The sequence below is a fragment of the Arvicola amphibius genome, chromosome 11 (assembly GCF_903992535.2).
Source record: "Arvicola amphibius chromosome 11, mArvAmp1.2, whole genome shotgun sequence".
Classification (NCBI taxonomy): domain Eukaryota; kingdom Metazoa; phylum Chordata; class Mammalia; order Rodentia; family Cricetidae; genus Arvicola; species Arvicola amphibius.
Window position 1 is genome coordinate 82,478,227 of NC_052057.2, and position 16,877 is coordinate 82,495,103.

Genomic DNA, 16,877 nt, shown 5'->3' on the forward strand with positions numbered 1-16,877 from the left:
ATGTTCATTGTGTTGTTTAGGTGCTGTCTTCAGTAACGGAGACTTTCTGTCAGTTGTGGAGAGCAACCTATGCTCTTGGCACCAACCTGGGTTGTTTGAGGATTCCCATTGGACCCCTTTGACCAACAACTCAATTAGATATAAGTCATTCTGAGTCCTGGAAGCTTCATTTGTTGACAAGTTGAGGATCTGTTATCTCCATGATTTGATGACTTTATTAAAATTGTTTTCATAAATATATATATACAACTTCATATATATATATATATATATACTTAATATATATATATATTTAAGAAGTTGCTACTGTATTAGATTTCCAAATTTCTTCTCAAATACCACTTAATTTTAGGTTTCATTCTCTTCCTTGTCCCCCTCTTCCCTTTTTCTCCCCTCTTGACCCTCCCTTCAAGCATCAAATACTTTCATACCTATCTATTGTATTTACCTTTTCTACTGAGAGCTATCTTCCGCTCCTCTAGTCCCTTGCCCTCTCTGTGTTTCTATAGATTATAGCTTGGTTATCATTGACCTTACATACATATATATATATATATATATATATATATATATATATATTATATATATACAACTACATACCATATTTGCCCTTTTGAGTCTGATGTTTTTAACATGACTTTTTTATAAATTTTCATCCATTTGCCTATAAATTTAATGATTTTATTATTTTTAATGGCTGAGTTATACACTGTTGAATAAATTTTCCACATTTTCTTTACCCATTCTTCTGTTGAGGAACATCTAGGTTGTTGCCAGTTTCTGGTTATATGAATAGAGCAGTAATAAACATGGTTGAGCAAGTACCTCTGGGGCAGAACGAAGCATCCTTTCGGTATATGCCCAAGAATGATATAGCTGTATCTTGAAGTAGATGGACTCCCATCTTGCAATTTAATTTCATTAAGTATATCAGCAAGTGGATATATAGAAGACTATAAATTTTTGAAGGGGAACATAACCTCACACAACTGGTTCATGCTGCAGGAGTTAATTGGCCATGAATATACATATAATAGAGACAGTGATTGAGGAAGTTTTTGTTGTGATGGCTGTGTTTGGCATTGTTTGCTAAAAATAAAAATAGCAAGATTATGAAAAACAATAACAGAAAATTTTTGCACATGTATTCACAGAAATTAGCATCCTGAATTGTCAGCAGATCAAGTCTTGAAAATAGTTACTTCCATTAGAATGTTTTCTGACCAAAAGAAAATTTAATTTCAAAACACCAACTAATCTATCTCCCTTCCTCCCTCTCTTACCTTCTCCCCACCTCTCTCTGTCTCTCTCTCTGTGTCTCTGTCTCTGTCTCTGTCTCTCTCTCTCTCTGTCTCTCTCTCTCTCTCTCTCTCTCTCTGTGTGTGTGTGTGTGTGTGTGTCTGTTCTCTTTCCTTGCTTCCCTCTCTTCCCTCTTCCCTTCCCCTACCCTCTCTAATACTAATCAAGTTCTTCTTTTTCTTTCTCTTTTTCTTTTTTAGTTCTTTCTTTTTATCTTTTTATCTCCAGAAGACTCGCAAAATGCCATTGGGAAAAAAAACTTGGTTTAGGAAAGAGCTATTTTTCATTTTGCTAAAATTTTGTATTTAATTATTTAAATATGTGTTTCTATGAGCTTCCAAACTTGTTTGCATGCTAGGAAACATTCCTGCTCTACTGGGTCATCTTAACACTTTGAATCAAATTTTCACAGTAAAATACATATCATCTCATGAGCTATACAGAAAAAAGATATATTCCTAGGAAAAACAAACTTTCAAGGAGTGAAATTTTATTTTATATAGAAAGATGACATATAAAGGTGTATTGTGAAATTTAAGCTGAGTTATAAATATTATTAGATTTTCTTTTGAAAGAAATACTGTATTAAGCCCAAGTTTCTTTTCTTTTCTATTCTTTTTTTCCCCAGTTTATGAAAAAGTTAAGTTTGGTGGATATTGCATTACACTATAAACTCTGATTAATTTTATTGATAGCATTTCAGCTGCAAACAATTTAGTATAACTTCAGAAAGAACAATAAATATAACTGGATCTTACAAACACTTGTGGTTGGGCTTATCTCAGCTTCCCACCTTAAGCTACATTTATTGAACTTATTAAATATGTCACAAGTCAGTTGCCATGCTGGAAAAGATAATAAACTAGATAAAATAAAGCAGATAGCCTAAATAAAAGTGGGAATATATAGAAATAAATCTTTTAGAAGTAATGTGATATTTTAAAAATAAAAGTATCATTTTTTGAGAATGAACAAATATATCATGAAGACAGGTAACTATAGTGGATTACAGACAGTAACAAGGAGCACTGCTTACTGGAAATAAGGCAGTGAAGGGGATGTAAACAGAGGAAGCCTGAAGATGTTGCCACTAACAGAATTAACCTTGAGGTTCTGGCAGGGTTGAGAAATGGGACTTTAAATAATGCCTTTCACAAACCTTAGAATAGTCTCATTTTACTCAAATACCAGAAGGCAAAATTGTCAAATATGAGTCTTCCAGTATACTTGGACTCCCAGTGCTAGATAGAACAATTAAAAAGGAAAGAAAGAAAAAAGAAAGAAGGAAAGGAAGGAAGAAAGAAAAGAGGGAGGGAGGGAGGGAGGGAGGGAGGGAGGGAGGGAGGGAGGGAAGAAAGGAAGAAATAAACTAGTCCTCTGCAGATACCTCAGGTTACACACTCTGTCTCTGTCTCTGTCTCTGTCTCTGTCTCTCTCTCACACACACAAACACACCACACACACACACACACACACACACATACACACACACACACATACACTTGACCAAGAAAGCGATGGAGGCACATGCCAGGAAGACTCCTGCACACATTCTCTTTGCTGACAGTGCGGTGGGTTCAAGTTTCTAGAACAATCACCATCAGTCTTTTCTGCCCGTCTCCTTCCACATTGCATCTCAGTCACCCAATATGAATTAACAGTTCAGAATTCTAAAAGTTTGTCCACATTCCTGTAGAGTACTTAAAATGTATTAGGGCCAAACCATTGAAAGTAGTGAACTTTTATTATAATTATAGTATCATTTATTATCATTAAGGAACCACAATAAAAGAAATATATCAAACCCAAATGACAGCCTTCTATTTATGTGATATTTCTTAATACAAAGAGTATTTCACCTCTTAATTCATGTACTACTATATTTGGGGTTTTTTTTTGGTTTTTTTTGGGGGGGTGGTTTTTTTTGAAACAGGAAAATAATTTATGTTTAATAAAAATATATTATTATATTTCCATAAATATATATTTTATCAGATGTTAATTCATACTATGGTAAATAATGACTTATGTACTTTAAAATGTCTTCATGTAAGGTGACAGAAGCAAACAACCTTGATCTAGTCACATTTTTGGGATTTGGATTGTCCTAGAAAGAACAGGGAGTAAAAACCTTCTTTGGCTTATGTACACACCATAGGACGTAGTTGTCATAACCTATGAGTGTCTATCACTCAATATTCAATCTTACCATCTTGCTAGTTTTCTTAAAAACAACCCTGGATAGTTTGTGAAAATAAACTCATCCTGAGTTGAAGAATCAGCATCCTCTACTATGAGAATGTATGTGGACCTCACAAAACCAAGTCAGAAAAGATAAGTATTCCATTCGTACTCTGTGTTTCTGACACTGATACACACTGCCTGCTTCAATAACTCACAGCACTCGATGATGTGGTTAAGTATCTCCATTCATTTTCAATCTAGCAACCTTGAGATTTTACACCACTTAAGTTTTATTACTTGGAAATTACATCTAATTTATCTACACAAATACACTGGGATAGAATAAATGAAATGTAATCAGTAATCAGGTGGCTTTAAGCCCACCCTTCAATTAGACCTGTGGAAATCTGTCAAATGAATATATCACTATGCAATCAAATTAATGTGTATAATAAATTCAGAAGTGGCTCCTCTGCCTTTGGAAGATGGCAGGGTGTTGCTGCCTACCAGGTAGTATCAGTATGCTTTATGGTCTGATGCCTTCGTACAATGACTGTTTGTCCTGTAGTAAGGAGTTAGTTACTTACCCGGGTTTCAGTCATGTTCCTGCCCTTGCATAAATCATTCAAAGCCAATACTGTTTTAGGCTTTTTTCCAAAATTTTCCATGTGCCTACTAAGTAATGCTTCCTCTAGCAGCATCGTACCCAACCCACAGACCTTCTGATGGTAAGACTGTCGTGGGCTTATTTATGAGACCTCAAAGGGTTTCTTTGTGAGCTAAAGCAGTGCACCTGACAGAGATGATGATAGTAGTCAGCAGAAAACACTGATCAATAGCTCTTTTTGTACAGGAGACTCTGATGTCGAGACAAAAGCATCTAGCAGATTAATTGTCTCTCAACACATAGAGCTCGGAAACTTTCATAAAGCCATCTTGTGTGATGAGCCGTCTGTCTTCAGCTTGCAAATGCTTTTGCAATTTTCTGTTCCATCCTCGGAGGCATCTACAGAAAAAAAAATGGAGTTAAGAGATGTCTTTCACCATAAATTAATCAACTGATTCTTTTTTTCAAAATATTCTTTACTCCACATAGATTAAGTCACCATACTCTGTCCTTAGTGAAGTGTTTAATCTGATAAAACACTGGGGCAACTGACACAGCACACACTCGTGGGATTTGCTTTCTTAAGTTATTAAGATTTAAAAAACAAACAAACAAAAATGCTGCCCTATAAGACATTTTACTGAACATTGAAAGCTTTTTTAAAAAATTTATTATTAATGGATAATTATGATTTCATGGTAAGAAATGTCTTTTATTTACTGCCTGATTTTACTATTATTGTCATTGATGTCTACAGATAAAACTAGATTTTTCATTTATGTTCTCTTCCTGAAGGCTTAAAAGAGAAAAATCCTACCTGGAGTTTTACTGTTGTTCATTGTTCACATGGGTCTCACTCTATTAACAGAACTGATCTTGAACCACGGAGTTTGAACTTAACACTCTCATGTTTTAACTTCTTGAGCAGCTAATATTGAAGGTCTATACTAATTTTTAGGCTGTACCCATATGAATATTTTTTTTTTCTCGATAAAACCACTTTAATCACAAGCTAACAGCGCCAGGTGCAATGTCTGGGGACAGACTCTGGGTACAATGCTGTGTGGCAACCACACACTCACACGCGGCTCTGAGAAGGCCCCCAAGGGGGACTTACCTTCAGGGACTGAGCCAAGGGGGTGGGGGGTAAGGGGCAGCCCCAGAATAGGGACCGGGACGCCCCATGGGGGAAGGCGCTACTTCTTGGCAAAAGAGATCTTCATGGCATTGTTCTGCGTGATCTTAAAGCCTTGCAGGGCATCTCGTGCTGCCCCAGCCTGCACTTCGTTGTCAAACTCCACAAAGGCAATGTCATGCCGCCCGGGGACCAGACGCACCTCCTTGAAACCAGGGAACTGGTTGAAAAGCATGGACAGCATGAGCTCGTTGGTCTCCTCAGGCAGATTGGTTAGGAACAGGATGTGATTGGGTGGATTCTCGGAGAGAGGCTGGGCAGGCGGCATCTGTCCAGGCATGAGCTGCTGCGGGGGCATGGCCCCAGGCGGGATCTGGCCAGGAGCAAGGCCCGGTGGCGGGATCATGCCAGGTGGTGGCATGTAAGGAGGCTGACCTGGCATGTGGTGCATGATGCGGGGAGCCTGAGTCATCGGTGGCATACCCGGTACAGGCTGAACAGCGCCCACCACGGGGGCAGCTGCCCCACCCTGAACAGCTTTTTTGGCAGCTGGTGTCTCCTGACTTTTGGGCTTCCTCTTTTCTCGTTTGCGGTCCCTCTCCACAAAGGTGCCCTTCATCTTGGCAATGATGTCCGAGTCAGTCTTAGCATACTGGATGCGCATGGGCTTGTCGTAGAAGGGGAACCCCTGCATGGAACGCAGGGCATTAGTGGCACTGCTGACCTCCTTGAAGATGACAAAGGCCTGGCCCCTCATCTTCAGGCTCCGAGACACCAGAATATCCAGGATCTGGCCAAACTGGGAGAAGATGGCATACAGGGACTTCTTGAGCTCATCCTTCTTGATCTTCTCATTGAGATTGTTGATATAAATAGTGTGGTTGGGACGGGTCTCAGGAACTGCCATGGTGTGAGATGCTCACAGCTGAGCCGCCGCGCCTGCCACGCTCCCCTGCTCAGGCACACGGCTTCCTGTCCTGGCCCCGGTTTCCCTCTCCGCGAGATGCTCGCCACGCGCAAACTCGGTAGGTTTTGACTGTTCGGGTAAGTCCCCGGCCTCAGCGCCTGCCAAATCCCCATATGAATATTTAACACTATTTTTCAGACATGTAAACAGAATCAAAGACGTTAACTTGTCTAAAGATATTTGTTTATCTGACCAATAAAGTAAAATACACATATATCTTTCTATCTGGTCAACAAGGTTGATATTTTTCATGACTTCAGACGTGTCTTAGAAAACAAAACAAAACAAAAAAAAAACAGTGTCTACTTTTTTACATAATTTAGCTGTAGATTTCAGTAAATGTGTCTGAGACTATTGGTGCTAGTCAAAAGTAGAGACTGGGGCCACAATGGAAAACAACACAAATTCTTACCAGCCCAGTTATGCTAAGGGATTTAAAATTGTATTCTGGTTAAAAATAGAAGAGGGTTTTTGTGGTACTTTGAATGTAATTGGCCCCCATAAGCTCATAAGGAGTGGCACTATAGGAGATGTGGCTTTGTTGGAGTAGTTATGGTCTTGTTGGAGGAAGTACATCACTGTGAGGGTGGTCTTTGAGGTTTCCTATGCTCAACATGTGACCCAGTGTATAAGTTCACTTCCTGCTTCTTTATGATCAAGATATAGCCAACACCATGTCTGTCTGCATGCCACTGTGCTCCCAGCCATGATGATAATGGGCTACACCTTTGAACGGTATGCTACCACCTCAATCAAATGCTTCGCTTTCTAAGAGTTGCTGTAGTCCTTTCTAAAAATTACTGTAGTTATGACAATGCTGTGGAATAATGCTTTGGTATATTGTAAATATTTGTCACTCATATTGGTTTAATAAAACACTGATTGGCCTATTAGCTCAGACTTATTATTAACTAGTTCTTACAACTTGAATTACCCATGATTGTTGTCTATGTTTAGCCACGTGATTTGGTATCTTTTTTCAGTGAGGCATTCTCATCTTGATTCCTCTGCATCTGGCTTGTGACTGACTCTTTGCCATTCCTCTTCCCAGAATTCTCTTAGTCTGGTTGCCACACTTATAATTCCTGCATGGCTACTGGCAGTTTTGATGAGGAAAATTATTCAGTATAATTCTATGGGGCTGTCAGCCCACGACATATCTTTTCATCATCATAGCATATGCAATTTATTACATAGAGCCCATGCTAAAATAAGACCACAAAGGGTAACCTGGAGTGAATTTCCACCTCAAAAATGTTGCTCTAAAATGTAGCATGTGTCCCAAACTATTCAGTGTCTTATATAAGACTATATGCAGGAAACTTACATACAAAAGCATACTAAAGTCTACAGCAGTCAAACCAGCATAATGCTGACATAAAACACACATATATCAATTAAGGAGAGCATAGAACCCAACTTAAATGTTGTATTTACATTCATTTGATTGTCCACAAAGGAACCAAGAGCATTTATTGAAGAAAGTATCTCCTTTGAATGAATGATGCTTGTGGAACCAGATGGATGTCCATATGCAGATCAATGAAATAAGACTCCTATCTCATATCATATTTTAAAACTCAACTCAAAGTAGAGCAAACAATGTAAAATTTCAAGCAATGAAACAGTTAAAGGAATAGGGAAAAAATTTTAGGGTGCTTATATAATCTAACTTTGGGTGATATGAACCCAAAGGCATTGGTAAGAAAACAAAACAACATTTATTATGTTATATCAAGTTAAAATGATACACATTAAGATGACATAGATATGAAGATTCTATACATACATATTCAAAAGAGTGAACAGACCACAAAATAAAAGAATATTTGTACATTGTATATTTGACAAGGGGTTTATATCTAATCTATATCAGACATTCAAATGACTCAGCAACAAATAATATTAAAATTAATAATCTGACTAGAAACTGAGTCAATGATCTGAATAGATATCTCTCAAAAGCACACAGTAAACACAAAGAGCCAGCAAGTCTCTGAGAAAGCATTGAGTTGAAAGTCACCTCAAAACCTTATGGAGATATTAGCATGCCACACCTACATAGTTATTACCTAAAGGACAAAAATAAACCAGTGCTGCTAAAGATGCAGAGAAACTACCACATACCCTGGGAGGAATGGAGCTGCATGTACCCTCACACACTGTTGGCAGTAATGTAGCTGCTAGCTGCACGTACCCATTAGAGAAAACAGCATAGATGTTGTGCAAAAACTGGAACTAGAATTCTTATCATCCAGTAATTTCAGTACCTGATATATATCCAAAAGAAAGGAAATCTTTACTGAAAAATGTCAGCATCTGTGTTTATGTCAAAATATTTGCAATGGTCAAAGTATGGAATCTACTTTATTGTGCACTGCTGGAAGAATTACTAAAGTAAATGTGGTTTATTTACACAAGAGAAGAAACTATTTTAACAATCCTAGCACAGTGGAATGGCAACTGTTTGAAGTAATACAGTTAATTATTAATGCTGATTAATACATCATTGTATATTGTGTGCATTTCCTGATATACCTCCCTGTACCATAAATATGTGAAATTAAAAAAATATGATATGTATGACCAAAATGAGTTTAGTATACATCTTTAGCTTAGGTATTTGGGATACCTAATAAGGCTTAGAAGTTCACTCCCCACCTAGACTTGAAAGTATGTCTACTTTATGAAAAATAATAGGGCCTTCAGATATAGTTCTTGGTAAAGAGCTTGGCTAGCATACATGAGGCTCCAGGTTGCCACAAAATTATAAAAAACACATATTTTATAAACTACTTTATGTATCATATGTATACTTCATGTATCTATAGCATGAAATAGAAGATCTTAGTTTAAACATAACATTAAAAATGGAAATTAATGTGTACCAGAATTAGTTATGGATCTTTATTTCTATCACATGAAGAATTCTCAAAATGGAAGAGAATAGAATAAATTCAGAATCTAGAGATGTGGTGATATTTGATTCTGAACACAACCTTGAGTATTTGAATTGGTAGACACCTCAGCAAATTCTACCACAAGATTCCTCAATGGTTTTATTGGATACACATTTCTTATGACAAATTATCTCTAAAAATTCCATTTTAAAAATAGAAAAAAATATGTTATTTTACACTAGATTTGAAAGTCAAGAATGTAGGAGTGGATTAAATGGACTGTCTCTCCTGGGATTTCCCTTATTGAAGACTAAATGTCAATTGTAAGAGTAGCAGCTAAGGAATGAAATGGGGACAGATGATTCTTTCCATGATGATCACTCACATTTTTTGTTTTGTTTTGTTTTTACCAGAAGTCTCAGATCTTCGTTAATGTTTGTAGAGGGCTCAGATCTTCTTAACATATACTTCACAGTGTGCTGGCTGAGGGCCTTCGTGACATATCAGAGAGATCTCTCCCACTATTGCACAATCTGAGAAAGTGAGAAGCTGCAGGGTCTATATAATTTCTTCCCCAGAAGTTAAAACTATCATTTTGCTATAATTTGTTGATCATGCAGACCAGTAATGACACAATGTGGGAGGGAAAAAAATGTAAAGGTCTGATTTCAAAGTAGCTATCATTGAAACCATTTGTGGACTAGCGAGTACAGACGGATGAGTACACAGACTCGCTTGAGCTTTGTTTTCCATCGCTGCCGACCAAAATACTCTCTAACCTAATATGTACCAATCAACCTATATATAATTACCAGTCAAGAAGCTTAGCAATCACTTAATCAACCACCGAAAGATGTGATTTTTAAAACTAAAGGCTATAAAGAGTATGCTAGATGAAAATAAATATACTAAACAGTGACACTGGGAAAATCATAGAAAATCTGTAGTCCATTTCAAAACAAAACAAACAACAACAACAACAACAACAAAATTCCTCATCTGGAGCATGTTTCCTAGTCAAATATAAAGGTATCACCCTTAAATCATAAACATAAAAATCACAAAATCTTCATACATATGCATCTCTAGGCAACGATGATGATGATGATGATGATGATGATGATGATGATGATGAACAGTACATAGGTCAGGCATAAGTTTTAGCTATGAAATGGAAATTACGTGAGGTAATGCAGCCTCACCGGCAGAGTGACACAGATGTAGAAAAATGTCTTCTCTATTTGTCCTGCCCTATGATCTCCTCTGCACTTTTGTTTGAGCCTGCCTGTATAACCAAAGGCATTTTCATCTTTAACAAATGTATCTTTCTTATTTCAGCTTTATCTATCCACTAATAACATGATTAAGACCCATTGCCTACTCCCGTATTGCCTAACAACATTCATGAATTTTATTCCGGTTCAGATATTAATTTTAATGTCTTCAATTATGGGAAACTAGCACATTATATTTTCATCTCCATGTTGTCTAAATACCACATTAGACATTTATTTACACAAGGGAAACTATTAATATGCCACTGAACTAAGGACAGGAAAATAAATTACTACTTTATATTATAATACACTAATTTAAAAGCATATAATACTGTGATGGAAAGATATGGGAATCGGTAGTATAAGGCAGGCTGGCACTTTCTAGAAAACCACCTGGGTTTTTTCCATGCTCCAATTCTTAGCAAGGATGTGAAATTTGCAGAAGTAAAACCTATACACATCACAGATTCGCAGAGCATGGGTTGACAGCCCTTCACTCCCTAACAAAAGCTTTACTCGTGCTTTTCAAACAAGTAACATGTCAATTAAAGGTTTGTGACATGCAATGTAGCAAATTCCCCTAGCCTTGCTGCATTGAATGCTGATGTATGCAATGCACTTAATAAACCCACAAATAAAAGTTATGTATTCCCAACCAGGTCTGCAGATGTGAATCATGTTATCTTCTTTGGAAGTTAATTGCTTCTGCTTTTTCCCTTTTTTGCCAAAATCTCAGCTCGCTTTGCATCTCCCCTGTAAATTTTCTTCACTTTCTCCCCAAGAAAGCACTTCATTTCCCTGGTGTGCAATAGCACTCACATTTTATATAGCATTTCCATCGCAGGAGAATTTAACTCCTTTCTCACAAAGTCATTGAAAATAGAAGTGAAATGGAATGTTGATTGTCCTTCTCTTTTGGTCGCAATAGCAATTTTCTCCCATTAAACAGAAATGATACAAAGAAGAAAATGCATGTACTACCAACCAGGAAATACAACCTACATTAAATTGCACAGAAAATTATTCGTAAATATTTATGCTTTGTATGTTTATATGTAAAAAATTAGAAGTCCAAGTAAATTGCAATAGTAAATCAAGACATTTGAGTTGTTTAAAAGTTTAAAGCCTGAAAAAAAAAAACCAGAAAAAATGTTGAAGAAGATAAAATGTAACTCTTTTATACTGTGTTATCAACGGGTTGTCTAAACCCAAATCTGGTTAGCAATATTTTCTAAAGCTTCAAACTGTTCACGCATTGCTGCTCTCAGTAACACATGGTGTGGTAAGATTAAGCAAATAGCCTAGAAAGAAAGGAGACTCGGTGGAGAAGGGCATCAGACCAGTGTGATGTGAGAAGTGTGTAAAAGGAACTTTACTTTATATTCTTTTCTTTTAATTTTTCTGTTTGAGTGCACATGAGGGTTGTTGCAAGTGCCTAGTAAATAGGTGAAGGTTAAAGGACAACTTTCAAGGGTTGGGTCTATATTTTCACCATGTAGGTAATGGGAATTAAACTCAGGTATTCAGGCTTGGTCGCAAATGCCTTTACCCACTGAGCCATGTCTCTGGTCCACTGGTGAAATTTTTAAATCCTCAAAATTAAAAAAAAAAATACTGATACATGTGATATGTAAGAAAATGAAAAACTATGCTGTTTTAAGATAGACATCCCCCCTTTTATTGAAAATGTATTCTGTTCTCATACAATAAATATATCATTATTAGCGTTTCCACTCCTTCTACTCCTCCCATTACTTCCCCTCCTTCCTTCCCATCTGGATCCATTCCGTTTCTCTCTCTCCTCTCTCTCTCTCTCTCTCTCTCTCTCTCTCTCTCTCTCTCTCTCTCTCTCTCTCTTTCTCTCTGTCTCAAAGAAAAGGCTTCTAAGAGACAAAAAATATAATAATATAAAACAAAAACCTCACATCGAAGTTGGACAAGGAAAACCAACAGAAGGAAAAGAGGACAAGTTAAAATACCAGAATCAGAGAGCCACTCATTAATGCACTCAGGAGTCTCATACAAATAGTGAACTAAAAGCTGTGTATACATTAATAATACGTTGTATACAAAGATGAACTGATACAGACTCCTACAAGTCCTGTGCTTGCTGCATCAGTCTCTGTGGGTTTAGAAGAGCTTGACCCGGTTGACTAAAAAGGACTTGTTCACCTGGTGTATTCTGTCTTCTGTCACCTCTGACTCTTACATGTCAGTGCCTCTGCTTCTTTGGTGTTCTCTAAGCTCTGAGGGGAGGGATTTAATGGAGTCATCCCATTTAGAGCTTTGTGTTCAGGTCTCTCTCTCTCTCTCTCTCTCTCTCTCTCTCTCTCTCTCTCTCTGCATGTCTGGCTGTGAGTCTCTGGTCCCATCTACTACAGGAGGAAGCTTCTCTGATGATGGCTGAATAAGGCAATGATCTATGCTTATCTGTGATTATAGCAGAATATTATTAGGTGTCATTCTATGATTACCTTTTTGACAAGTAATATTTGCTTTTACCCTAGGTCTCTAGGTTATCTAGTCTCTGGTTCTTGGTCACCCAAGCAGTGTTGGGTGTGGATTCAATATCATGGAGTGTTCGTTGAGAAAAATCATTCATTGATTGGTAACTCCCACAAGCATTATACCATTGCTCTAGCATTTTTTCCAGGCATGAAAGTGTTATAGATCAAAGGTTTTGTGACTAGGTTTGTGTACACATTACACTTTTGGTAGCCTGCTGAGTACCTGTGTGTGTGTGTGTGTGTGTGTGTGTGTGTGTGTGTGTAACAAAATCCACAAATAAAAGAAAACATGGTGTTTGTCTTTCTGAGCCTTGAATGCATAATATAATTTCAACTTTCATCCATTATTCCTGAAAATGACGTGATTGATAAATTCAGGTCATATGGTAATTCTATTTTCATTTTTTTTTCCAGAAACCTCCTACTGATTTTCACAGAGGAAGCCTCAGTAGTGAGAAGGGTTCCCCATTCCCCATGTCCTTGCCAGTACTTGTCCTTTGTTTTACTGGTGTTGACCATTACGGTTTCAGTGAGATTGAATTTTAATGTAGTTTTAACTTGTATTTCTCTAATAACTAAGAATGTTGAACACTTTCTAGAATGTTTATTTGCTATTTATGCTTCTGCTGTAGAATTAGCCATTAAGCCAATTGACCAAGTTATTGATTGGGACATGTCTACATTTCCAGTTGTTCAGAGGAGAGGGTGCTTAAATTTTACAGTTCTTTATATATTATAGATAAGAACTTCTTTACAAAGTAAATTTCCAAAGATTTACTCCTGTTCTGTAGGCTTTCTCTTTACTATGCTGATAGTTTCTTTAGCTGTATAGAATTTTAATTTTGTGGAATTGGATTTGTCTAACTTTATGATTTACTGTATTGTTGGAATTGTTTTTAATAGGTTCTTTCCTGTCTCAAATCTTGAAAGTATTTTCTTATTTTTCTCTAGAAATTTAACTATTTCATGTTCTCTCTCTCTCTCCCCCTTTCTCCCCTCCCTCCCTCTCTCTTCTCTTCTCTTCTCTTCTCTTCTCTTCTCTTCTCTTCTCTTCTCTTCTCTTCTTTCCAGTTCATTTTCATTTTGGTTTGTCCAAGACAGAGTTTCTATGTGCAGTCCTTAGTGTGCTAGAACTTACTCTGTATGCCAAGCTGACTTTAAACTCAGAGATCTTCTTGCCTCTGCCTCCCTGATGCTGTGATTGAAGGAGTTTGCCAAATGCTTGATTCAAATCTCTTTGAGATACATTAAACTGGTTATTGTTCAGGGTAAGATCAATAGATCCAATTTAATTCTGCATGTGGATGTTCAGGTTTCCTAACACATAAGCACAATAGTCTGTCTTTTTTTTCCAATGTACTTTATTCCTATTTTGTGGAAAATATAGGTGAGTATAGCTGTGTGGGCTTATTCCCGAGTCTTGTACTCTAGTTCTTGGTTTACATGTTAGTTTTGTTCTAAAATTATGAAGTTCCTGCAACTATAACACTGTATCTATATACTTGTGTAGTGTAATTTGAGACAGGTATTATGTTCCTACCGTTGTTCTTTCTACTAATGATAGTTTTGCCTATTGGGGATCTTTTCTTATTGTAGGTGAATGTTATGACTGTATTTTCTAATTCTGCAAAGAACATTATTAAAACATTGATAGGGTCACATTGAATTCATAGGTCATATTGGTCTACAAATTAATTCTGCAAATCCATGGTCAAAGAATGTCTTTCCAATACTAGTTGCTTTCTTCAGTTTTTATGTTCAGTGTTTTTATTGTGAAATACATTTCTCTGCTTGTTTAACTTATCCTTCAGTGTATTCTTTTTGGAAGTTACCATGAATGGAATATTTCCCCTCATTTCTTCCTTAATAAGTATGTTAAAGATATATACAAAAGTTATTCAGTTTATATATTGACTTTGTATCTTGCACCTTTGATGAAAGTATCAGCTTTAAGAGTTTTCTAGTAATGTCCAGAAATTTTTAAAGTATAGGAATTTATCATCTAAAAATAAAGCATGTCGAATTTTTTTCTACCTATTTGCAGTCTGGTTGCTTCTTTTACGTGTGTTATTCCTCTAACTAAATTTCCCAGTACTACATTTAGGAATCCTTGACTTTTTACAATTTGAAAGGAACTACTCTTTCTCAATTATCTCTATTTAGTCTAGAATCGGTATCACATATTATATTGGGAAATTGTCATATGCTTTTTGAATTCACTAAGAAACTAGCTCAGAAAGACATTTATCTATTTCATTCCAGACTCGGGTTTCTTTCAAAGTGTCCTTTAAGGCTCTTGTCTGATAATAGGCTGGCTCCCCCAAATCTCTAACATGTAGAAAAGAGAAGAACAAAACAACCCAAAGCTAAAAATATTATGTTTTGATAATAGCCAGGTGGTAAATTAGCTTCAACAGAGGTTACTATTGTCTGCTCCTTGTTATAAATGTGCTTGCAAGTGAGAAAAGAAAGTCAAAGTCTGAGCAATGGAATATTCATTCATGAAGAGAAATCTCAATTGGAAACCCCAGTTGACTCTTCAACTTTTCCAGCTGCTTTATGTTGAATGTTGTAAATAGTAGATTTAATGATGCCATCTTTATCCTTTGATGATTGTTCTTTTATTTGAATACCTCCTTTAAGGGATCACTCTGCTATTGCCTATATTCTAGACTAGGTCAAGTTGACAAATAAAACCAACAATCACATGGAGTGTCACAAATGTAGATTATAAAGAGAGACTTCCAGAAATCTACGGGGAGAGAATCCTAGTCAAGAATATTAAGATTTTTCCCAGATTAGCTGCAAGTCCTGAATGAGTAAGAAGTCTGGAACTGAGAAGAAAGGGCCTATACTAAAGTTTAAGTTTCTAACCCAGAAAGAAAAATAAAGTTGTCCCCAAATCTTATTGATATTCACATCTCTTCATTTCTACTTTTATTCTCTAAAGACTAGAATTCTCAAAGATAAGATTTCATTTTAAAATAAGATCTGAACTGAGCACTATGTCAAGCCCCTCAAGTCATATGAACACTCACAGCTGATTCTATAAGGACACAGGCCTACAAAACGAAAGGATGGTTACAAACAGGAATGCCAATGTGACCTACTTAGGTTTTAATGTAGACATATATTTCTCCCTTCTCTGTGTTGCTTTCATTGTTTGCTTTAAAGTAATTCAGAAAGGTTTTCCTCTCAACAACAATCATGTAATCCATAGTTTGGGATTGTTGTAAATTATGCATCATTTCTTGCTTATGTTCATCTGAATTTAAACCATCTTTTGTGAAGATGATATTTCATAGGAGGGCTGTTCATTTTTATTCACTTCACACTTCAAAACAGATATTTGCAGAATTTGCAAAGTGTATTTTTAAAGCATACATACCCTTTCTTATAGACTAAGTCTCATCAACAGTTATGTATTGCCTAAATTAAAAACAAGGACCAGAAATGAAAGTGGATTGTTTTAATTGATATCTTAATCACCAGGTAAGGTTTCAGGCTTTTCTGAAAGAATATTTTAGTAGAAAAAATTAATAGAACACTAATACAAAGAAAAATTTTGTCTGAGTTTGTGGTAAGAGCAGTACTCACCTCCAAAATTTCCCAGCAGAACACCAATGATGTCATAGGCAAGCTTTACAACTTACAATTATGTCAATGAAAACTTGAAATCTAAAGGTGTAATTATTTAACTTTAAAGGACTATACTTGCTACCCTTATAGCATTTTTTCACACAATTAGAATAACTTTTCCATCTGTGGCTAGCAGAAGGGATTCAAAATGCATAGAGTAGACATAAAAAGTACTTGGTAAGCACAGGGGCTTCCACAGTGGCAGGTCAAAGAAATGCTGAGTGAATCACTGACTTGCTTTAAAGGTGTGACAGAAATGTGTAAAGATAGGAATAAGAGATACAAGCATATCTCACAAATGACCACTTTCAGGACCTCTACTGGGTGGAAATAAAATGTGGAAATGATGAATTAACTCATCT

At 36.5% G+C, this 16,877-nt stretch overlaps 1 protein-coding gene across 1 annotated transcript; it reads right to left on the reverse strand.

Moving 5' to 3' along the window:
- Nucleotides 1-5,267: 5,267 nt before the first annotated feature.
- On the reverse strand, nucleotides 5,268-6,212 carry LOC119826601 (U1 small nuclear ribonucleoprotein A). Its single transcript, XM_038348007.1, has one exon. The coding sequence runs from the start codon at nucleotides 6,130-6,132 to the stop codon at nucleotides 5,287-5,289; it is 846 nt and encodes a 281-aa protein (XP_038203935.1). The 5' UTR covers nucleotides 6,133-6,212; the 3' UTR covers nucleotides 5,268-5,286.
- Nucleotides 6,213-16,877: the final 10,665 nt, after the last annotated feature.

What these genes read in the sequence shown, in the direction of transcription:
- LOC119826601 (XM_038348007.1), bottom strand. Translation starts at nt 6,132, where the DNA reads ATGGCAGTTCCTGAGACCCGTCCCAACCACACTATTTATATCAACAAT.